This window comes from Hyalella azteca, unplaced genomic scaffold (assembly GCF_000764305.2).
Source record: "Hyalella azteca isolate HAZT.00-mixed unplaced genomic scaffold, Hazt_2.0.2 contig5407, whole genome shotgun sequence".
Classification (NCBI taxonomy): domain Eukaryota; kingdom Metazoa; phylum Arthropoda; class Malacostraca; order Amphipoda; family Hyalellidae; genus Hyalella; species Hyalella azteca.
Window position 1 is genome coordinate 457,218 of NW_025935599.1, and position 23,988 is coordinate 481,205.

Sequence of the window (23,988 nt, forward strand, 5' to 3'; positions counted from 1 at the left end):
TAGATGTAAGAAACTGAAGGGAAAAAGAAATTGTGTTTTGAAAGCCCAAAGTATCTCAAGGAACACTTTATCCCGAATAAAAACTTAGTGTCAAGTGCAACTTGGAAATGAACCCAGTAAGACCAACACGATTAAGAGCTTCAAAGCAATGTATTTTGTCGCCAAAAATGATCTTAACCGCCATCAAGTGCTGCTGCTCTCGGTATGACAGCGAGACGTACACATGAGCGACTTGCTGGCGAGAGTACTAAAGAACGCGAAGAAGCGAACGGGAAGAGAAACGAAGACGTTTGTGCAAAAGCTTGCTCGAACGACGTTACACAAACGGAGAAAGAGCGAGAGTAATTGAAAACAGGCCTACCGTAGCCTTCTTAATCCACATTACAGAAAGGTAAGGCTTTGAGTTCTATGGTTTGTCGATAAGAAACAGGACACATTCATTGGCCCTTTGTAGCGACCATGTATTTACGTTACCTCGAGTTACTTCCACAAATTATTTTTTATGAACGATGCCAGCCTATCATAATTTAGCGCAGTTACCCGTCAACTCAAACTCCCTACTTATGTCCAAAAAAATTCATTCGTTGTCATTAATAAATACCATCCGCGGTCCAATTACTGTTAAATATAAGTTAGCAGCGTAGAGTATATGTACATTAGCACGGACCTTGTCCGACATACAGGGTTATTCTAAATGATGGACCCAATTTGATAAATTCGTCTTTTAGTTTAAATTCAAAACAACTAATTTATATAGCACTGTAAGGAGAAAGATTCAAAGACTTTTTTAACATATTTCAATTTAACATATTTCATACATTAACATAGATGTTCAATATGTCCCCCTTATGCTGCACGGAAACATCTAAACGGTAACCTAACTCGTCCCACACACGAGAAAGCACATCGTCTGTTACCGAGTGCACCGTAGCTGTGATAGCGTCGCCAGTGGCACGCCACTCGAGCATCGTAAGGCGAGAAGCATAGCACTAATATTATAAGCAAAAACGTCACATGTCGTTACAAAGCGAGCTGCCGGTAACGAAGCTCGAGAATGGGAACTGGTATCAGGGCTCCCAGGGTTCACAAATCCCTTAGATGTTGACAGCGCAACATCTCCCTGGGGAAGTCTCGTCGGCCATTTGCAGAAGACCCTGATTCATTTTCTGGGAATTTATCAATTTGCTGGGACATCCACTACACATTCTTCCTCCATTCATGACGTGAAGGATTTAATGAATACATTGGAGTAGTTTCCATATCAATAGACGTCGCTACAAAGGACTACAACAAATGTCAGGGCTGCTAAGTCGTTCCTTCATTAGAGACGTAGAAGCAGTCTTACCCAGGGATTAAGCGAGGTAAATGATAAGTTCAGAAGGTATAATTGTCTATTCAAATCTATGTACAAAAAGCAGCATTGCAGTGTATTATCTGTACACATGCAAGCGTCCAATAAGGGTAATTTTAAATTTCAACGCAACCGATGTACATGCGTCCTGTAAAAACCAAGTTTTAGGTGCCAGCCAAGCAGTCTTCACATGAGAGTTCAAACTCATAGCTGAAGTGAAGGTTAGGAAGACAGCATTACTCACTCCTCACTTTTTATATACAGCGCCATGTAAATCATTTCCTCGTTCTTATATAAGCGGACCCTATACACGATACATCAACCATATTTTAACAATAAATAATAATGTTGAACATTACAATAAAACTTCATTAGAGGTTCAAGTGCATAAATCCGTGCCCAGCCTCCTTAGGGAGCCTACCCAGTTGAGCGTTGAGCCTACCACGCAAGGATGTTCGAAACATTTCCTGTTTTGCGTCCATAGCGATAATTTACCTCGACACTTATGTGCATTGACTTGTACTTTACACTGTCTCGTAATAATCAGGTATTTACTAAAAACAACCGAAACTAAGATAATAAATTATTAAAATTTCAAACTCAAGCACAGCCATTCACCATGTCAAAACTCCCATGCCATTCACAATGTCAAATGAACAATTTAATGACGTTTATGGTTCCACATTAAGCCGTAACATTCACGAAAAAAAAACACATATTATCCCGAAAACTCTGTTACTGATTAACCAATAAGTATAAGTACATAGATGTACTAATAGTCAACACCAAAATGCTTTAAATCAAAGCCCAGAAGAGTACATCAGCTGAGTATCGCGAGGAGAATGGGAGATTTGGTATCCATAATTCAATGAAGATTATTAGAAGACAAAGACATGTTCACCTCACCCGAGGTGACCAGGGTTAATATGCACTACTTCGGAAAATCAAAACAATTCTATAAAATTCAATCCGAGATGAAAGCATTGGAGAATTATTTAGTTAGCGAACGAGTACATTAAATTTAACATTTTTTCCAATTTCATGTCCTCATCGTACGACTTTAATTTTAAATTGTTGATTCATTTTATATCGGAGCGACTACATTCACTTCTTAAACCCATAGCCTGGCTTATCATTAAAAGGCAGGCCAGTTCTGTTGAAAACTTACACAATTTGGATAAAGCCATTATAGGATTCCGGTGATACTGGTTTTTATTTGCCTAATGCCACTTCCTTCATTCTGTTGAGGGCTGACCCGGCTCTGAACCACTCAATCTGCTGCTCGTTCATGGAGTGGTTCAGTTTGATTTCCTCGACCTTGCCGTTCTTGTGATGGACGCGACACGTTACGGGCTGAAAAACAAAAATATCAATATGCTTCAAATCAAATAACTGTAACAATAGTTATCAGAAGAACAACTTCCCAGGAAATAAGACTGTAAATTACAACAAACACCCCTAACTTGAATCATTGCCATCGATAACGAAACGAAAACGCTTCTTTATCAATAACCCAAAAGACATAAACACACCATAACGTCAAAAGTAGTCTTTCCTTGATCAAATTGCACAAATCAACCGTCTAAACAAAGTGATCTTAGGCAGCGATGAGAGATATCTTAGTATTGGAAATAATGTCAAGTCTTTTAGTGTAAAAAGCCCACCTTGCCAGGCGTGAGATATCTTAGCATGGGAAACAATTTCAAGTTATTCAGTTTAAATGCCCACCTTGCCAGGCGTGAGATATCTTTGCATGGGAAACAATTTCAAGTTATTCAGTTTAAATGCCAACCTTGCCAGGCGTGAGATATCTTAGCATGGGAAATAATTTCAAGTTATTCAGTTTAAATGCCCACCTTGCCCGGCGTGAGGTCCTTGAGTCCGACAAGAGAGATCTTATCGTTTGCGTCTATCTTGTCGTAGTCAGCGGGGTCGGCGAAGGTGAGGGGCAGCATACCCTGCTTCTTGAGGTTCGTCTCGTGGATGCGGGCGAAGGAGCGCACGATGATCGCACGGCCTCCCAGGTGCCGGGGCTCCAGTGCTGCGTGCTCGCGGGAGCTACCCTCGCCTGGATAATGTCAATATTTCGAATAAGCGAAATTTAACTTATAATATAAGTTATATATTATATATTTATATTATATTATAACATTTTTATAATATAATAACTTATAAGCGGACTGATTTATAAGCGCAGAGATAACGAAATATCATCTCTGAGCTTATAAGTTATTCCAATAAAAGTCAATTTTTATTTCACTTAAAGAGGCTCAAGAGGCATTAGCTGGATAAAAATTTGTGAAGCATCAGGACGGTGCGGCACAATAACAGAGGGGAGCTCATGTGATCTTCCCTTCTCAATTATTCAAGAATTTAATTCAAATTCACACTAAACTAACCCACATATTAAAATAAGTAAAATTCCTAATGAATGTCACTGACACTTGATAATAATAATAACCAATACGTAACGATAGAATAAATTTAAAGTTTTTTCCACACAAGCGAGTGGAGGCACAGACATAACCCACAGTACACAACTCACCTAACCTACACAGCTATGAACTCACAAGCACAGCGCAAATGACCGTAGTAAAGATAAGACTATGAAGTTTTTTTCACATATATGAGTGGAGGCACAAACATAACCCACAGTGCATAACTCACCTGACCTACAAGACTATGAGCATCACAAGCACAGCGCAACTGACCGTAGTAAAGATAGACTATGAAGTTTTTTTTGTCACACAAGCGAGTGGAGGCACAGGAATGACCCACAGAGCACGACTCACCTAACCTAAAAGACTATGAGCATCACAAGCACAGCACAGCTCACCGTAATAACGATAGCATAAATATAAAGTTTTTCTTCACATATATGAGTGGAGGCACAGACATAACCCACAGTACATCACTCACCTAACCTACACGGCTATGAGCATCACAAGCACAGCACAGCTCACCGTAGTTATCGTCGCCTACGACACACCACTTGACGCCGGCCGCCTTGTAGGCGCGGGCGGTGGCTGGCACGGGCCCCCACTCTCCGGTCTGCTTGTTCTGGACTTTGTTCATCTCGCCGTTCTCAGCATTAACCGCCGTCAGGAACATGTTGTTCGAGATGTTGTCCAGGTGCCCACGGAACCGTAGCCAAGGACCAGCAGCCGAGATGTGGTCAGTCGTGCATTTCCCTTTAGTCTGCATTACACAAATATTAGCGCATGAATTAGGTTGTAACGGTGGTAGAACATGGCAGATACAGCAGTGTGAACACAATCAATTGTGATGTTTGATGTGAAAAAGATGTTTGAGTGAAGCAAGTGTTAATGAGGACTTCCAGCAGCATATTTGCGAGTCAATGTAGGACATACGAGGCAACCTAAGAAAGAGCATCAGTAACCTTGATAAGAATGGTCATGGCCTCGAGGTCCTTGCCATCCCATTTATCGAAGGGCGTGAGCAGCTGCAAGCGCTTGGACTCTGGCGACACATCCACGCTCACACTGCTGCTGTCAGCGGGAGGAGGCTGCGGGAGAAGTCATCAAATTAATTACCTCGCTTGTCAATGATTCTAAATGATAGTAAGATGGATCCGTGCTCGAGTTACTTGAACATCTTTAATCTACGCGGCCTGTCCGAACGCAAATAAAATAATCATAACACAAAAGCAAAGGCTTTATTCATACTTAAAATTCATCACAAGATTGATAAACAAGAATTTGCGTCGGATAAACTGAATCATTGCTGTTCACTTTCTGCACACTTGGACAGCACAAATAAAATCAATGTATGATTTTATATACAATTAAAGTTACGGGCTTTCCTAATTTTCCCCCCCACACCAAGAAAAATCAATGCTTCAGCCGTGGATAGTTTCAAGGTTTTATAGAATTTTCTAAACATGAGCCATTCAATATATTATAGCCAAAATGTAACCAGTGCAATAACTTAGAACAACAGCCTGGCCGTACCTGGAAAGTATCCTCGCCAGGATCAAAGCCCCTTGCTGGGAGCTCAGCCGCGAAGGGATCATCAAGCTTGAATTTTTTGCCGTCGGCGCCGGTCTGTCAAACGGCAAGAATATTGAGACGAGGTAACGCAGTCCAACCGTATATTTGCATCGTTTGTCAAGAATATAAGGCAAGAATGCTGGACGAGGTAATATTCATACGGTCCTACCATTTCAGAATATCACTTGAAAAAAAAAAATTTGATACGATTGTACCATATAAGGCAATAATATTTGGATAAGGTAATGCAGTCCTTCCACTTCAGATTAGCAGTTGACACGACTGCTTAAGGCAATAATATTTCATGAAGAAACGCAGTCCTACAGTTTCATATAATTTGACACGACTGTGCGACGTACACGTACAAGATAATGCGATGCAGTTGAATGATCTTAGTCGTATTTCAGCACAACCTTTTTTGCAGCATACGCTGCAAAGCAACTTTTAAATAAAAAAATCTGAACGAAAACGAGATTAGCATCAGGAGAAGATCAAAGCACCTCTAGGAAATCTAGTACCTCGATTACCCTACCAGTTCATGCTTCCTGGGATCGAAGTCAAGAGTACCGGCCAGCGAGAGAGCCGTCACGATTTCCGGTGACGTTACGAAGCAGTGAGTGTTGGGGTTGGCGTCGTTACGACCAGTGAAGTTACGGTTGTAGGAAGTCACAATTGTGTTCTTCTCGTTCTTCTCAACGTCTTGTCGGTCCCACTGACCGATGCAAGGGCCGCACGCGTTCGCCAGAACAACGCCACCAAAAGAACGCAGAGTCTCTGCCTGATGGCGGATATGGATGTGAAAATGTGAAAACGATGTTTGAATATAAGTGAAATTTAAGATCAAATAACACATTGAATTCAATTGACATAAAAAAAGCTTGCGCTGTCTCAAATTTATTCATAGAAAATACATTTTCATGGCTGGTCTTCGGAATTAGCAATAATGAGTGACAGGCAGCCCCGTATCAGCGGCAGTTATTCAGTATACAAACAGTTCACTTTATACTCCAAGAGTAACAAAATATTCCAATACAACTATTGACCAAAACTAACATTGGAATAAGATTAGAAATGACTTGCAAAATGATTATAACAAATGGCAGCGATATCAATTGTATGTGGGAAAAAAGTATCGAGACAAAGTAACAAACAAGAGGTGATGGTCTCTGCTAATCAAATATTTAACAGCAATCATTTAGGGGATGACAGAGGAACAACAAATGAAGAGCCTGACGATTTAACGCTCAAATAAAAAAAAAACGTGTAACTCACAATGCCATCCCTTTCGATGGTGGCCCTGATTTGCTCCGAGCCTGGCGTGATGTGGAACAAGGACTTGGACTTGAGGCCATGTTGCATTGCCTGCTTAACGATGGAGGCGCAGCGTCCCATGTCCTCGTAGGAGCTGTTCGTGCAAGAGCCTATGAGGCCAACCTTCACGTCCAGCGGCCAGTTGTTCTTCTTAGCTGCGTCGCCAACCTACGACAAATCCAACCTTATAATATATACATGGTAACTAAACACTACATGGAAAAATGTTTTATAATCTATGTCTTTAGGCCCTATGTATGCGAAGTTCAAACACATGAAATGGGCTAAATTCTTCCTAAACATGTTTGATCACGAGATTTTTTTCCCGTCACGAAATGCGTGAAATAGTGGAAAATTCTCACCTTGTCCACAGGATGCGCGAGATGGTGGAGGGTTCTCACCTTGTCCACAGGATGCGCGAGATGGTGGAGGGTTCTCACCTTGTCCACAGGATGCGCGAGGTCAGGCGTGAAGGGTCCGTTGATGTGAGGCTCGAGCTCAGATAAGTTGATTTCGATGAGGCGGTCGTAGGGCGCGCCCTCGTCAGGAGTCAGCAGGTTGAGGTTGTCGTCAGCGAGGCGCGCGATGTCAGCGCGGTTCGTGGCCACCAGGTAGTTGTGCATGCGACTGTTGTACGGGAACACTGACGTCGTCGCGCCTATAACAGATGTTCATAGCTTATTATATATTGACATTAGACCAGCACAACGGATGCCAATACCGATTACTTATTTTTTTTTAAGCAAGATAGAAATCGGTGTCAACTTTACAGCGCATAAAACATTTATATAATTGAGACCCAGCAAAGAACTCAAAGGTGAAAAAATTATTGACAAAAAAAATACAATTCAACAGGAGGTGAGATAATCACATATGCAGGGGAAGAAATTACCAATTTCAGCGCCCATGTTGCAGATCGTGCCCATGCCGGTGCAGGAGATGGAGTTGACGCCAGGCCCGAAGTACTCGACGATGGCGCCTGTGCCGCCCTTCACAGTCAGGATCCCGGCCACCTTCAGGATCACGTCTTTGGGGGACGTCCAGCCTGAGAGCTCGCCGGTCAGCTTCACGCCTATCACCTGAACACAGCAAATACATAGTTTATTTGTGATATATTTATATTGTGACAATGTCATGAAGAAATCATGTACATACAGTGTATTTGTGACATATTTATATAGTGACAATGCCATGAAGAAATCATGTACATACAGTGTATTTGTGACATATTTATATAGTGACAATGTCATGAAGAACTCATGTACATACAGTGTGTTTGTGACATATTTATATAGTGACAATGCCATGAAGAAATCATGTACATACAGTGTATTTGTGACATGTTTATATAGTGACAATGTCATGAAGAAATCATTTAAATATAGTGTGTTTGTGACATGTTTCTAAAGTGACAATGTCATGAAGAAATCCTGTACATACAATATATTTGTGACATGTTTATATAGTGACAATGCCACGAAGAAATCATTTACAGTGAGAATTGCAATACAGTATAAATAACTTAAAGGCCAAAAGCGTTAAGAGGGGGGGGGGGGTTTCCCTAAAGTTATTGAATTTGGCTTTTCTGGTTTTTAGTCTCATCTTAAAGGTAACATTCTGCCCTATCCAGCGGTACTATTATCATCACTGTACGTTGATTTATGCGTTCACGACAGATCATGAAAGGGGTGGGGGGTGGGGGAGTTCTTTAACAAATAAGATAGGAGGTAATTCGCTGCCCGGCACTTTAAATACAGTGTCTGCTTGAAGTGCAGCTCAGTAACCCGCCTGGCGTCGTATGAGGAGGTATGCATGCAGTCGCTCCAACCAACCTTGACTGGAATCAAGCTCCAGTAACGTTTAGTTTTGTATCCTTGCTACATTGAGTGCCCATTGCGATGCGCGCGGGACTTTGTCGGGCTGTACTGAACATTCACACTTATTGTCACGGCAAACCTATCTCCTCCTAGAGTTTTGAAGCTACAGCAATGAGACATATACCATTCGATTTGTAAAGACCATAGGTACCTATCGAGTTATCGAGCTCTTTTTTTAGATTTGTGCATAGTTTGGATTCAAATGGGGGGAGGGGGGAAAATTTGAAGCAAATTTGAAGAAAATGAGAAAAAAATGAGAAGAAAAAGGAAAAATGCGTGTAAAAAAAACTAAGGCAAAAATAAAAAATAAGGCTCAATAACTCGATAGGTATGGTCTTTACGAATCGAATGGTATATGCCTCATTGCTGTAGCTTCAAAACTCTAGGAGGAGCAATGTAGCTTCAAAACTCTCTCTATGAATTTCACGTTTTCTATTAATTTTTCCGGAAAGAATCGTACGAACAAAATGTGCTTGTATTTCTGTTTTACATATATGTGTGAAGTTTCAGAAAGATCCATTAGTAAATGTGGAAGTTTTTCTGGAGGTATACCCCCCCCCTCCCTTTAACATTGCAAAAGGATCTTCATTAACACTTTATAATGAAATGGAGTTCAAAAGCATCAGATGAGACGAAGTAAAAGCTGATTTAAGAAATATGGCTTGCCTCTGCGGCAAAATACCCCCAAAGTCAACATTACAAGATTCATCAAAAAATCAAACACAGATTCAGAAATGCAACAAAATTCACATCAAGTTATCTGAATAAAAAAATGTGCGCAAAGAATTCAATGACTCATAGAAGAGCGTTATGTGGCGTTATTATGCATTAAATGCATTGTTATTTAGGACTAAATCTTGTTTCACTGAAGGTATACTATCACTGAAGTATGAATCTAGTTTCACTGAAAATCTAGTTTCACTGAAGTTTAAATCTAGTTTCACTGAAAATCTAGTTTCACTGAAGTATAAATCTAGTTTCACTGAAGGTACCTATGTCACTGAAATATAAATCTAGTTTCACTGAAGGTATAACCTTGGGACACTTGAGTTCCCAGGGAATGTTGGCCATGACATCGACGGCGTCTGCGCCGCCCACGCCGATGCACAGGCCCCCCAGGCCGCCCCCGTTGGGGGTGTGGGAGTCCGTGCCTATCATGAGCAGGCCGGGGAACGCGTAGTTCTCCAGGATGATCTGCACGCAATTGGTCAATTAGTTGGGTTATGGTGGGACCAAATGGATACACAATCCTGCACTACTGGTTTAGTATTGAGTTATCGTTGATTAAAATGCAATGAAATAGAAATATGCGTTTAGAAATTACTTTTTAAAGACAATACTTGTATAGAGGCACTGTATAGGATGTTATACATGTGCAACAAATTTCTATTTGTATTTTTAAACATTAAAAAATGTTACATTTTTTTAATACTAAAAAAAATTAAAATTTCAAAAGTATTTATTTTGTCAATTGATTCATGCATTGTCTTCAACTTTACGCAAGTGTTCAAAATTTCAGATCGATTGGATAGATAGAAGTGTGTTAAAAATCGATTATAAGATTTGTAGCAGACAAACAAACAACAAGAAGTGAAGTTAAAGAGAAGTATTGTAATAATATAGCAAGAAATTAGAGCAGTGAGCAAGGATACAAAGGAATCTTATCTGCTTTCAGAAATCAAGCCCAGAAAGTTACGGAATAGGTGTAGAATACCAGACGTTAAAAAAATAACATACAAGTGAAATAATTTTATCCATGCCGTTCCTACTAGAGGTAGGTAAATGAGATGCCTAAGCATCAATTTATTATAATTCTTAAACACAATAGTGTAATAACTTATTTACAATACATAACATGCAATCGTTCACAACAAGATGAGCAAAGAATTTTGGACCACCTGATGGATGATGCCAGACCCAGGCTTCCAGAAGCCAACGCCATACTTGGCTCCAGCAGTCGACAGGAAGTTGTACACCTCAGCGTTGAGTTCCTTTGCTCGCTGCAGATCTTTAGCTCCCTCTATCTGTAAGTCAAAAATTTGTTAATCAACAGTATGAACTACAGAAGCTACACTAATATTGTAAAATTGTTCCTAAATATATGGAATGTTACAAACTCAGCATATCGATGAGCTGACTGGATACAAGCAGCTATAGTATCTCATAAGAATTAAGCAATGGAGGAAATTAGAAATGGATGACAGGATGAGAAAACATGAACATAGCTAATTGAGATACCTATAGTAACAAATTTTGCTTGATAGGCATGTATGCAACAATCAAATCAAACAGAGACCAGAATTTGGCGGTCAAAACAGCATTAGCACTTCTCATTTCAATCTGAGCTGAAGTTAGTGGTTTACTACAGTCACAATGCTGGCTTCTTGTGCAACAAGGCTCAAGGAACAACAGCAGTGATGGCATACAGAGCAGTAACTTGCAACTGGGTATTCCGAATGTTGTTCTGGATTGCTCAAGCTCAAGAAGAAAAGACCAGTAGAAGAAGCACCTGACTAAATACAAGCTATGCATGACCAACGATGACTTCATAGGTAAATGAAAAGACGAAAATGAAGGGTTAGGGTGGCAGTACCTGGGCTTGGATCAAGTGATCGCAATGAATTGTAGATGGCACAGCAACACGTGGCAGGCCAGAACTAATAAACTGTAGCATGGCCATCTGTGCAGTGGCGTCCTGCATGGCCACTCGGTCAGGTCGCAGCTTCAAGTAAGACTCGCCACGCACAAGCTCGGAGGAGACTGGGTCATCCAAGTGGGAGTACAAGACCTTCTCCGACAGAGTCATCGGGCGCCCCAGCCTAATACAAAAAAATATAACTCAGTACTCACTGCAGTGAGTGACAGAAAGCACATTTTCTCGACGAAAACTTGAGGTCACGAACGGACAGACGGACTGACAGAAAGACAGACGGACATGGCGAGCACAATAGTGCATTTTTCCCATAAATGAGAAAGTGTGCTAAAAATGAAAAATGTGACCCACGAAAAAGAGCTATTATTTAAAGCCTGTCATAGAACCCCCTCCAATTTTTTGGGGGGGAAAATAACTCCAGGTTTTGGTGCATTGTGGTAGAACTCTTCTAGTTACAAATGCAAATGACAAATTTGAGGAAAGTGTCATAGTTTGCAAATGGGGGGCGCTGCCCCTGAATGGGGGAACTTAGACCACCTAATGTCAGCCCTGATGGGGTAACATAGACCGGCTTGAAAATTAATTTAAAATTACCATATATAACATATTTCATGTTTGACACACCTATTAATGTTTATTTCCTTATGTTTCAGACTCTACAGAGTCTTATATATGGTAATTTTAACTTAATTTACAAGCCAGTCAATATTACCCCTTCACGGCTGACATTAGGTGGTCTAAGTTCCCCCATCTGGGGGCAGTGCACCCCATTTGAAAACTATGACACTTTCTTCAAATTTGTCATTTGCATATGTAACTAGAAGAGTTCTACTACAATGCACCAAAACCTGGAGTTATTTGAAGTTATTTTACCAAAAAATAAAATTGATTTTACCACCCGGTCCAAGTTACCCCAAGAGCTGGGGTAACAAAGACCATCACTTTCTTTGAAATTACATAAAAACTATGAGAGGCAGGAGCCAGCAATTTATGGTGAGTGAACCTAGAGTATAGACCTGTTTTTTGCATGTTTCAATTCAAGTTTAATTTAGCTAGTAAAAAATGACATCATTTAAAAAAAAATAGTCTAAGTTACCCCATTTTACGGTAGCAACTTTTTTCCATAAATGAGAAAATGCACTAAAAACTCTGTTCATTGACTACAATTTCCCTTACAATTTCCTTCATTGACTACAATTTTAGAGTTACATGTAAAAGTACCTATGCAATTTTTGTTAAGAAACTTGATGTATACTTGGCTTTCTTGAGCTGTACTATCAATATTACACAACACAAATCTACAAATTTCCAGTTCTTTCTCACATACCGGAAGTGAAATTAATTGATGTATACTGCATCATAAGGCTCAACATTAATTAGGCCTAGCCTCAATGGCATTCTTTTTAATAAAAATCATACTGTATATGCACACAAATATGTAAATATTTACCTTTACATTTATATATTAGTATTAGATTCCAGAATTTGCTTGTTGATACATGTGCAATTAATGACCACAGAATTTTTTAACTTGAATTATCAGAGAGCGGAACAATTCATCAGATGACATTGGTGATGGAAAGGCACGTTTCAGGAAGTAGTTTCAGCTTATTAATGGTGTTTGGAATGCAACAAACATTCATTTTCATGTCACAAGAAGCATCAAGTATTGAGAAGCATCATCTTCAAGCAGTGGCCTGACATCAACCAACCGACAATAGCTGAACTCCTCGACTCTATGGATTAGACTCCAGCATCTATCTCCTAACTACTGGATTGTCTGAACTTTGAGATAGCATCCAGAGTAATTTTTATGGTTTAAAATTTTACTGCGGAATCCTTTTTATATGTACTTATTTCCAGAAAAATTTTAATTTTAATGCTTCTTGTAACTTAAAAATGAATGTTTGTTGCATTCTAAACATCATTTATAAACTAAAACTACTCCCTAAAATGTGCCTTTCCATCTACCAACATCATCTGATGTACTGTACCTATTGTTGAACTCTCTGAATTTAAATCAACAAATTCTTTGGTCTTCAATTCCAAGTGTATATTAATTCAATATACCTACCTACTGTTACTATTAGGGAAGAAGCCCTTCCTGATGTCTTTCCAATGAAAAGTTGGACCAGCTGTCTTTCAAGTTTCTAATGGCAAATTTTCAAGATCTTAAAACAAATTAGCTTATTGTTAAGCATCTTCTAACTTATGAGCTCCATATCTATCAAACCAGACATAAGAATCTTCATAGTCAAGCCGATTTTTTTTAGTAATGGACACATGCACCTAGGTTTAATGAAAGAATTGAAAACATAATAGTTTTGGATGCAGCAATTAAAGTTAAATCTGAAGCTTCTGGATTAGCCAACTGTCCTACTATTGGCTACAAGTTTCTAAGACTGCCATGGAGAGTGATAGTAATTGAGGGAATGAAGAAAGAAGTTTTTAGAACCTCAATAACCGCTTTTGAATCATATTGGTTCATTTATACTAAGACAGTGAGTACCGGTGCATCATTTGCTATTCAAGACACAAATGCCAACTGAAGATTCAACAATTTCCAGCATTTTTACACAAAAATTATTCTTCTCTCTCCAAATAAAAGCTCAATTTGATATATGGATAGAAGAAAACAACAATTTTATTCAGCATCAAAGAATCACTACTATATCTTTATACAGGACTCAAGTATAAATGTACAGGTCAATCCACAACTCAAAGGACACGTGTATCCTTTGAGTAATACCACACAAATGAGTCCTAAATGGCACAAATAAATACCTGTTTTTCACCACATGATTTTCTTGCAGTTTGTCTAAATGTCACAAATAAATACCTGTTTTTGACCACATGAAGATTTTCTTGCAGTTTGTCATATGGCATGTAGGAGTCCTTGTCAAGGTTGCTCATGGCAATCCTTGCAGCTGCTGCTGCCAGTGGAGACATGCTGAGGCCTCTGGCCTGCACCCCACCAAACTTGCAGAGGATGGCATGTCTGCACATCTGCACACACAACAAGTATTATCACCTGGCTCCTAAATAACTTTTAAACTTCAATTCCTCTTGTACTTGTCAATCAATATCTTATGTTATTTTTTATCTGGTCCATATTTTACGCATTAGGCTTTAATCTCTTCATGAGTACATTTTGAATTTCTCTTCTGAATGTACTTCTATTCTCTAGATTTTTAAAATAATCATGGAGCAGTTCCCTGAAACCAGGGCTGGAAAAGTCCTATTTTTTCTGAAATATTGTGGCTCTAATATCATATAATTTTAGTAAGTACCTACCTATGAAATCTTGCGGCTCAAATGTCCTAAATTTTTTTTTTGGAAAAATTGCAGTTTGCCTCTGCAAAAATGTCATTTCATAAAATTATCAAACTTCTGCAATCCGCATTACATTACCATGCCCGCCAAAATATCCTGCAGAACGTAATTATCATAATAAAAAGTCAACCTGTCCTAAACGTTTCATTGAAAATATTGCTTAGCTGCAGTCACGTTACAGCGATCAAACTGCTTTAACACGTGTTCAGCTTACAGTAAAGACAAATGTTATTGTTGCCATTTGACTGTTTTAGGGGAAAATTAGAGATTTGGGATAACATGTGCATGGACTTAGTAGAGAAATTTGCCATTTGTAAATGGCTTTTGATGGCTGAGATATGGAATTCATGATTCAAAGAAATGGAATCATGGCTGGCAAATCCATAAAACCATGGCTCAAAAAATTCAGTAGTGGCTTGCCAAGTAGATATATTACAGGCTTGCCTGAAAACATTGCAAAACAGATATAGTGAATAAAGATATAGGGAATTTACTTTTCATATGATTTACTTTATATACTATGTAAGACTGCAATTTGTCAGATTTAATAAACACAAATTGACATATTATAACTATGAAGCTCTTTTCATTGCGCTAGAAAGTATTAGTTGAATTTTGTTTAGTATCGAAATGGTCTCTATTTAAGAATCTAGGCTGTCAACATAACAGCTCTGGCACGCAGGCTAGAATTTTTGAACAGTGCATAGAGCTTTTGTCATTTCTGGGCAGATGCATGTCCATCTCTAAACTGTAATGGGTTGTGTTCACTGTTCAATATACTGCGTGTAATGGTTAATTAAATACCTTTCAAGAATTCCTGCCTGCGGCACCACTGGCCGGAGACAACTTAAATCAAAATTCCAATTTTCAATTTAGCATTGACATTGACATAAAGTGAAGCAATTCATAGGTCATAATTACCTGAAAAAAAAAATAAATTTTATACCTTGGTTCATGCCCCATAGTAATTCTTGTGATATAACTGCTGCTAGCATATTTCATTGCCTACAGAATTTGACTAAAACAATATTTTATAAAAAACCTAAAAAATATTATTTTGATTGTGAAAACTGACAAATGATGTAATTTCGATTAAAAGTTCAATGCTCTCTAATTTATACAGGAATTTAGAAATGACAAATTCAGAATGACATTCAGAATTTCAGATAGGTATATCATTGAGATAGGAAGTTGTCACTTGTCCCACAGTCGCACTTGACTTGACAAGAATAACATAGAACTTAATGATAGACGACTCCTGTGACCTGTGTCATCTCCATTAGTCTGGAATAGTGCAGCAGACTGGCAGAGGAGAAACTTTTTGGTACCTTTCCCTTTTGTTCATTTTGAGGCCAATATGAGGAGTAGACCAGTCACCAATAAGACCAGTAACTAGGTCTAGGCCTAGTCTAGTAAGTATCATGGATACAGCATGCTGCCATGCTCATAGTACAGTGAGGCTCCATAGTGGCAAAGCTGCCAAAGCAAAAAGTTTTTTAGACTCTCCCTTGGCCTCAAGTTTATTTACAATTGAGTCCTATATGTAGACCAGTAAAGTATCCTGGATACCTAGGGTAAATGCAGTATATTCCAATACATTAAGGATGTAGCAAAAATGAATGGATATAAAAAAATCACCGTATGCACAACTCGAGTTCTGTTTGCTTTACATCACTCTCAAAACACCGCACTACGCGCCAGCAACAATGAAACATCACAAAATGTTGCCATATTAATTTAAAAGCCTTTAGAATGCAAACCTACCAAATCCATATATTCTGACACTGTGTGTGACTAAATTTGGCATTTTGCAAGACTAATTCCAGCCGCGCTTCAAACTCTACTACTACGTAATTCCGGCATCCTTGTGTTCGAATTCCGATCGCTGTGTGAGCTGTATTGGAATACGAGACGGCTTTTAATTAACAGCTATTAAGCTTTTAATTAAGACAATTTTAATTTTTGCACACAGCTTGGAACGAGCTGTGTGTGTCCAATTCAAGTTGTGTTGGAATTAGTTTTTATGTGTCTAAATCCGTTTCTTAACTTAATCATCTATTAATTTATTTACCACTTGAAATCAGCAACTACAAGTATACATAAAGGATTCCTAATATATTCACAGACGTACAGCAATCCCTTGATTAGCACGGTTTTGAATACCACGGTTTTGATTAATGCGGAAAAAAAATTTGTGACCTACCCTTAATCTACGAGGTGCCAGTTTTGATTAGCGCGACTTTTTTTTCACAACGCATCATTTTCCCGTCTCTAGCCAGAGGTGTTACATTCGTAACAAAAGCGTTACTTTTTGCTTATTAGATCTTATGTTGTTACGACTTTTGGAAAAATTTGCCAAATGTTGTTACTTTATGAATTTCAGCCAATAATTCTTTAAATAAGGTCCCATTCCGTAGGCACCTGTGCTGACAACAAAGTCGGTTTAACCGCGCCTTGTCTTGTTCATAACTCAAATGGTCGAGTTTGGCAACGTTCGCTGGTAAGTGCGCCATGCCGGTGCTCTAGTTACTTGTTAGCCTTCAACTGGTCAAGATTGCTGCCATATCTACTGTACTGCTCACTTTTATCAAACTACATTATTTTCCTTGATAAATTACCGTCATAATTATGGACAAAAAGGGAACGCTTAAACGTAAAAATATCACTTTGGAGACTAAGCTTGAATGATGAATTGAACTAAGCAAAATATGATGAATTTTAGTGGAAAAAAAAATTATTATGTAACTTTGCTATTTTTGAGGATTCATTATAATTATTCTCATATATTCTTAAGTTTGATTAGCGCGGTTTTGCTTCACACGGTATAACTCGGGGATTTATTAACCGTGTTAATCAAGGGATTGCTGTATTCAAAAGTCTCAAACCATAATATTCTTTCTACACAAACAGTTTATCACTATTTGGTAGAGCAAGGTCAACTATCAACTAGGACACATTTTTTGATGATCTCACTGGGTGGCATGCACTGCCTCTCTTTGGATCTCAACATTTTCCTGCCAGGTGGCCCAAACCTAGTGTTTTGTCAATAGTTTGGTGCGCAAAGGTATGACGTCACTATTTCAACCATCAACAAATGCGTGGAACTAAGACAAAGCTTTAGGTATATAAAGAAAAAACTAGAGAGGTGTCGGAATTACCCACGATGTCGGAATATACCGCGTTTACCCCAACTAGGCCTAGTCTAGTAAGTATCATGGATACAGCATGATGCCATGCTCCTAGTACAGCTACAGTGAGGCTCCATAGTGGCAAAGCTGCCAAAGCAGAGAGATTTTAGACTCTCCCTTGGCCTCAAGTTCATTTTTGAGTCCTATATGTAGACCAAGACCAGTAAAGTATCCTGGATAGGCCTACCTACATTATCATACATTTCCTGGATAGGCCAAAACATTATCATACATAAGAAATTGGTTTAAATTGTGAGTAAATGAGGAAATTAAAAATGAACTGATTCTAAAAAATTTGTGGTTTGTCAGTGACATACACTGTTCAGTTACACAACTTGTGTGTAACAGTAAGTAACACTGTACAGTAGCGGCAAAGCAGAGAGTTTTTTAGACTCTGTCTCAAGTTCATTTTTGAGTCCTATAACCCTTTACGCCCTGGCGTAACGAATTCGTCACACCAGGGACTAGCTACCTTTTCCAACAATTTCACGTTTTCTGTCATTTTTTTTAAATTCACAGGAATAAAAAAAGTCTTAGACTTATTTTTTACATATGTGTACCAAGTTTCAAAGTTATCTGTCAGTAAATAACCGAAATATAATCTCCAATTTCCAATGGCAATGTCCAATTTCTTATGGAAATTCTATTTCGGTTATTTACTAACAGATAACTTTGAAACTTGGTACACATATGTAGAAGATAAATCTAAGACTTTTTTGTTCGCAGGAATTTTTCGAAAAAAGTGAAAGAAAATGTGAAATTCTTAGAAAACCGCCAAAAAGGGGGTACTGTAGAAATCTATCTCCTCCTATGATTTTCAAGCTACAACATCGAGACGCATATCATTCGATGCGTAAGGACCATATCTACCATCGATTGGTCCTTGCTGTTTTTCGAAATTCTAATTTTTGTGGGTGGGGTGGGCATTTTTCAAAAAAAAATTATTTTTCCTCCCACCCTTTCAAATTTCCCCTCCCCTTTTTTCAAAATATTTTCAAAACTTTAACGAAATTGAAAAAAAAGCTTCGACCAATCTCTAGATCTTTTATTTGCGAATTGAACGGTTTATTACTCATTGCTGTAGCTTAAAAACTCTGGGAGGAAATAGGTTTGCAGTGACAAAAAGTGTGAATGTTCAGTAGAGCGCGACAAAGTCCCGAGCGCCTCGAAATAGGCATTCAAGGTGACATGGATGCAAGACTGGACATTACTGGAGCCGAAATTCAGTCAAGGATAGTGGGAACGACTGCATGAGGGGGACCCAAAGCCCATGTTTTTTGGTGCTGCCGGCCTGCGGTTCCCCACGTGTGGTCAGCGTCTCTGTTGCTACTAGCGGGGGATGTCAAGGAGAACCCGGGTCCAAGGAGAGCCCGGGTCAGGGAGAACCCGGGTCCGACTTGGATGTGTGACATATGCAATAGGCAAATCACAGAAAACCAATACTCAGTTGTCTGTAATAGTCTTGCCCCACATTGGGTCCATAAAAAATGCACAAACATAACACTCCGTCAATACACAAATTCCTGGACCTGTCCCCAACACACTCCACCATTCCCTCCCAGGCCTGATACAGAGCCACCACCAGCATTGCAACTTGTTTCGAACCCAGCCACTGCACCCCAATCTCCGTTGCCCCCACCAGTCACAATCCCACACAACCCCTATCTCCACCAATCAGACTCCGAAAAACACCCTCTGATATCAAGATAATGCAAATAAATACAAATGGACTCACAAACAAAATAGAAGACCTCAAACTAACCACAAAACAACATGACATCGACATCATCACAATCCAAGAATCCAAACTTAAACCAATGACTCGCACACCCACTATACCTGACTATACTGCTATTCGTCACATGACAGGAGGTGGACTCATCATCTACATTCATAATAACATAGTTTTCACAACTATCACTATTCCACAACACATCAACCAAGAAGCCACTGAAACCCAACTAGTCAAAATACATCTCTCTAACAACAAATTCGTCCACATAGCTAACATATACATCCCTCCCAGGGACACACGCCTACCACACCAACACAACCTAGACCAACACATCACTGACTGTTTCACATTCCTCCTCAACAAGCCCTACACCATTATTACTGGAGACATAAATGCCCACCACCCATCCTGGTACTCTCCTAACTCAGACCACAGAGGCATCCTCATCAACTCACTTATACAAAATTCCAACCACATCATTCTCAATGAAAACTCGCCAACACGCATACCCACTACAAGAGAACAGCAACCCACGTCACCAGACATATCTACAGCCTCAAACGTCATCTCAAGCAAAATAACAAGGTCAACTATCACAGCTCTCAGTTCCAATCATGTTCCTATCATATTGCACTTTTGCACAAAAACCAACTACTGCATAAAAACCTATAACAGATCTTTCACAAATTACCACAAAGCAGACTGGACAGCTTACTCGCAGGAAATAGACCAAGAGCTCCGTGACACTCCAGCACCCACCAACGTTCACATTGCTAATAAGATACTTACTGGACTCATTCTACAAGCAGACAAACACCATATACCCAAAGGAAAAATAAAAACAAAACAGACACCTCTACCCCAAGCCATCAGAGACAAAATACAAGAATGCAACCACATCAGGACACAAAACAGACATGACCCATCTATCCAACAACTTAACAGAGACATAGACCTTGAAATAACACACATAAATGCAACCTATGGAAAGAGCACCTCGATCGAAACTGGAATAACAAACACAACACACACATTCTCTGGAAGACAATCTCATCACTTTCAAATAAAACACCACGCCAAGAACCAAGCAAAACTATACAATTCACAAACACAACAGCATATGCTGACAAAGAGAAGGCAACACAATTCAACAAGCAGTTCATAAACACCAAACCGCACCAAACTGCACACAATAACAGGATAACAGACAGAAGAATTAAATCTTTAAAGGGCAACCCAATAAATATAACAACAGCCATGACCACACTCGCCATAAAAAACAGTAAAAATAACAAATCAACTGGACCAGACCACATCAATATACTCCATCTCAAACACCTGGGCCCCACAGCAATTACATACCTAGCTCAAATTTACAATATTGCAATAAACTCCAACACAATACCCCATACCTGGAAGCTAGCCAAGACAATTCCAATACCCAAACCTGGCAAAGACACTAACATGGGGTCATCTTTTCGACCAATTTCTCTTCTAAGTCCAATAGCCAAAACACTGGAAAAAATTATCCTTGCCACAATCTCATCTCATCTCCCTAACATTGAACACCAACATGGCTTCAAACAACACCATTCTACCATTACAGCACTCCAACATATCACAGAACACATAGCCACACAACACTCACGATAAAGCCAATAATACCATCAAAATAATCAAATCACTTACAGCCACACAATGGGGAAAACAAAAAGAACTACTCACAACCACATTTCAAACAATCACGCGTCCAATCCTTGAATACGCAAACTCATCCTGGTCACCAATTATATCACCCACACAAATGAACAAACTCCAAACAGTCCAGAACGCAGCACTCAGGATAGCCACAGGCTGTACCGCAGACACCAACATCCACCACCTTCACCAAGAAACCAAACTCCTACCCCTAACACAACACCTCAAACTTCACACCTCACAACTCAGACAGAAAGCACAATACCCAACCCACCCACTACATACTCTCACCCTTCAGCCGCACCCACACCATCTCATGAAACAAACCATTTTCCACAACACGGGTTTCACCACCAACATAGATACTCCGCCTGCACAAGCTACACAGGACACAAACAAAATCTCAAAACAATCCACACTACAATTACAGAAAACTATCTTGCAACCCTCCCTTACAATAAAATTTTAAACATGCCCGCACCACAGATCCACCCATCTGAAATCAACCTATCTAGACCTGCACGCACCATGGTCAGGAAGATGTGCCAGGTGCGCGGGAATTTATTTTGTCATTTTAACGACCTGCGTGGTGCGCTGTACTATGCTGGTAAAAAAATGTGCCGTGCGCCGTACTTTAGAAAGCTAAAATATTTCTACTATTTTAGTCGACAATATACGCGAGTATATTGACTACGCGAGTCGAACTGATAATAATAAAATGTAAGACATGTCCGGGTTACTTCTGACTCTTCCGCTTGTCCGCCTTGTCGGATACGGAACGTACGGACGGTACGGTAATCGTAAACTGTGGCTATTATACATACGAAATGTAAACAGACGGTGTTCAGTGTTGCCATATGGCTTTGGAGTTATTGGAAGATAATTAAAGGCATACTGTACTGAGTAATGTGAGTATTACGTCTGTTCCTCCACAAACTGCTCGTGCGGCGTGCGCAGCAGCGCGACGTAGAATTGATGGCCGGGATTGCGCGAACACGTGCGCGAAGAGAATCAATTTTCATTACATTGCGCCAACTGTGCACAGCAATAGCTTAAAAAAAGTGAAAATGCGCGAGAAAATTCACCAAAAACATACATCATCCTGAGTGTGGTGCACGCAGGAACCTTGCCCAACTTTGCACAAATAAATCACCGCTACTTCTCACATATATAAATAAAATAGACCCTGCCACACACCCTTCTCCGCTTTGCCCACTCTGTCTGTCCAACACGCACGACACCATTCATCTTTTCACCTGCCCTGAAATGCCCACATCCCTGTCAGTGGATGACCTTTGGTCGGACCCCGTAAACGCTGCAGGGCTGCTGGCCCCGTGGCCCGCTGGGGTGACCGACTTGGCTGGCCCCAGAACTGGGGCTAGGGCTCTAGGCCCCGCCTTGCGCCATGAAGCGAGGCGGGGAGGGTCAACAACAACAACAACAACGACTGCATGAGCATTGAGCACCATCCCACACGACAGCAGCCGGGTAACTAAAGATCAGCGTCTTCAGGTTGCATATTTATGTGCCCAACCAGTAATTTTTGCCTATATTAAATGTGAAAGAACTCCCTCACCCCTAACACTTTCACGAACTGTCGTCAAGGCATAAATCAATGTACAGACTACAGAGATGATTTTGGTACCATTGGATAGGTCAGAATGTCAGCTTCAAAGTGAGACTTAAAACCAAACAAGTGAATTTTATGATTTTTGTCACAGAAATTCAGGGCGTAAAGGGATAAGTAGACCAGTAAAGTATCATGGATACCAGCATTATCATACTTAAGAAATTGGTTAAAATCTTGAGTAAATGAGGAAATTAGAAATGAACCGATTCTAAAAAATCTCTGGTTTGTACACTGATAATGCAGCAGCCGAAAAATAATAAGTAAGAAGACCCGAGTGACGAGTGTGAGAACACCCAGCCGGTGTCTGACAATCTCCTTAGCCTCAGTCCTCTTGCATAGTATGATAGTAGCAGTCGGCATTCATATGCTGTTACCCAGTTACATTAATGAAAAATTTTTAACCTAGTTTGACTGCGGTTTCAACTATCATTAACCTATAAAACCTTTATTTTAGGCTAATTTAAATAATAATTTACGACAATTACCTGGCTCCCTGCTAGGACAAACATTATATGCGGCTGCCTTTCCAAAGGAGACAGAACAAAAATCTAACACAACACCTATTGCGGCGGCTTCCTGCCGTCTACTAAACTTCTAAAGAGAAGTAAGCAGTCGGCAGATGGAGTCTGCTATATTTGCCACAGCTAAATTTTTCATAAATACACGAACATTTACTTGCAACACATACTGCCTGAATGAAATTGAGTCATTTGATCCACAGGCATAAATTTCAGTATGAACTTTTGGTTTACGTAAATGTTATTGTAGGCAGTGGTTCTGTTCCATTTATGCCTTCTAATTAATTACACATCCCTTCACGAATCCACAATTCTGATTGAAAATTTAACCTGCTCTTTTCAGGATTTTGTTTGAATTTTGGCTATACTTTGTAAATTCATTCTATCTGTTGATGATTTATTATCATAAAAATGACCGTTTTCGTGTGAGACATGATTGGACGGCAATTAGCAATAGCAATACATAATTAGCATTCTTCAATGAACCGAGAATTGATACCGCATCTAGGATATTTTAGGAAACTCATAGAAAAAACCCTAAAATATTTTCGTAAACTCAAATAGAACTCAGTCAGTTGAGCAGTCACTTTACTTTGTCATATTGGATTTATTGGAAGACGAGTCAGAAGAGAAGACCTAGACCACGACTCCACGAGGGCCAGCGAGTCAGTGACGTCCAGGCAA

The 23,988-nt window shown here is 39.6% G+C and overlaps 1 protein-coding gene across 1 annotated transcript; it reads right to left on the bottom strand.

The window, feature by feature from the left end:
* Nucleotides 1–1,377: 1,377 nt before the first annotated feature.
* Nucleotides 1,378–23,389, bottom strand: LOC108682450 (aconitate hydratase, mitochondrial). Its single transcript, XM_018171616.2, has 14 exons — nt 23,272–23,389; nt 14,042–14,208; nt 11,143–11,368; nt 10,448–10,573; nt 9,585–9,743; nt 7,565–7,751; nt 7,113–7,330; nt 6,634–6,840; nt 5,894–6,139; nt 5,323–5,415; nt 4,752–4,877; nt 4,315–4,549; nt 3,208–3,419; nt 1,378–2,704 (listed from the first exon to the last, which is right to left on the bottom strand). The coding sequence occupies exons 1-14, from the start codon at nt 23,293–23,295 to the stop codon at nt 2,564–2,566; spliced, it is 2,367 nt and encodes a 788-aa protein (XP_018027105.1). The 5' UTR covers nt 23,296–23,389; the 3' UTR covers nt 1,378–2,563.
* Between the last annotated feature and the right edge of the window lie 599 nt (nt 23,390–23,988).

Bases quoted from the DNA above. Each gene is read 5' to 3' on its own strand.
- LOC108682450 (XM_018171616.2), bottom strand. From the start codon at position 23,295: ATGTTTGTCCTAGCAGGGAGCCAG. The intron at 6,140-6,633 runs GTGAGTTACACG...ATCCGCCATCAG, and splicing joins CCATCGAAAGGGATGGCATT to GCAGAGACTCTGCGTTCTTT. The intron at 5,416-5,893 runs GTAGGGTAATCG...GCCGTTTGACAG, and splicing joins ATCCCAGGAAGCATGAACTG to ACCGGCGCCGACGGCAAAAA.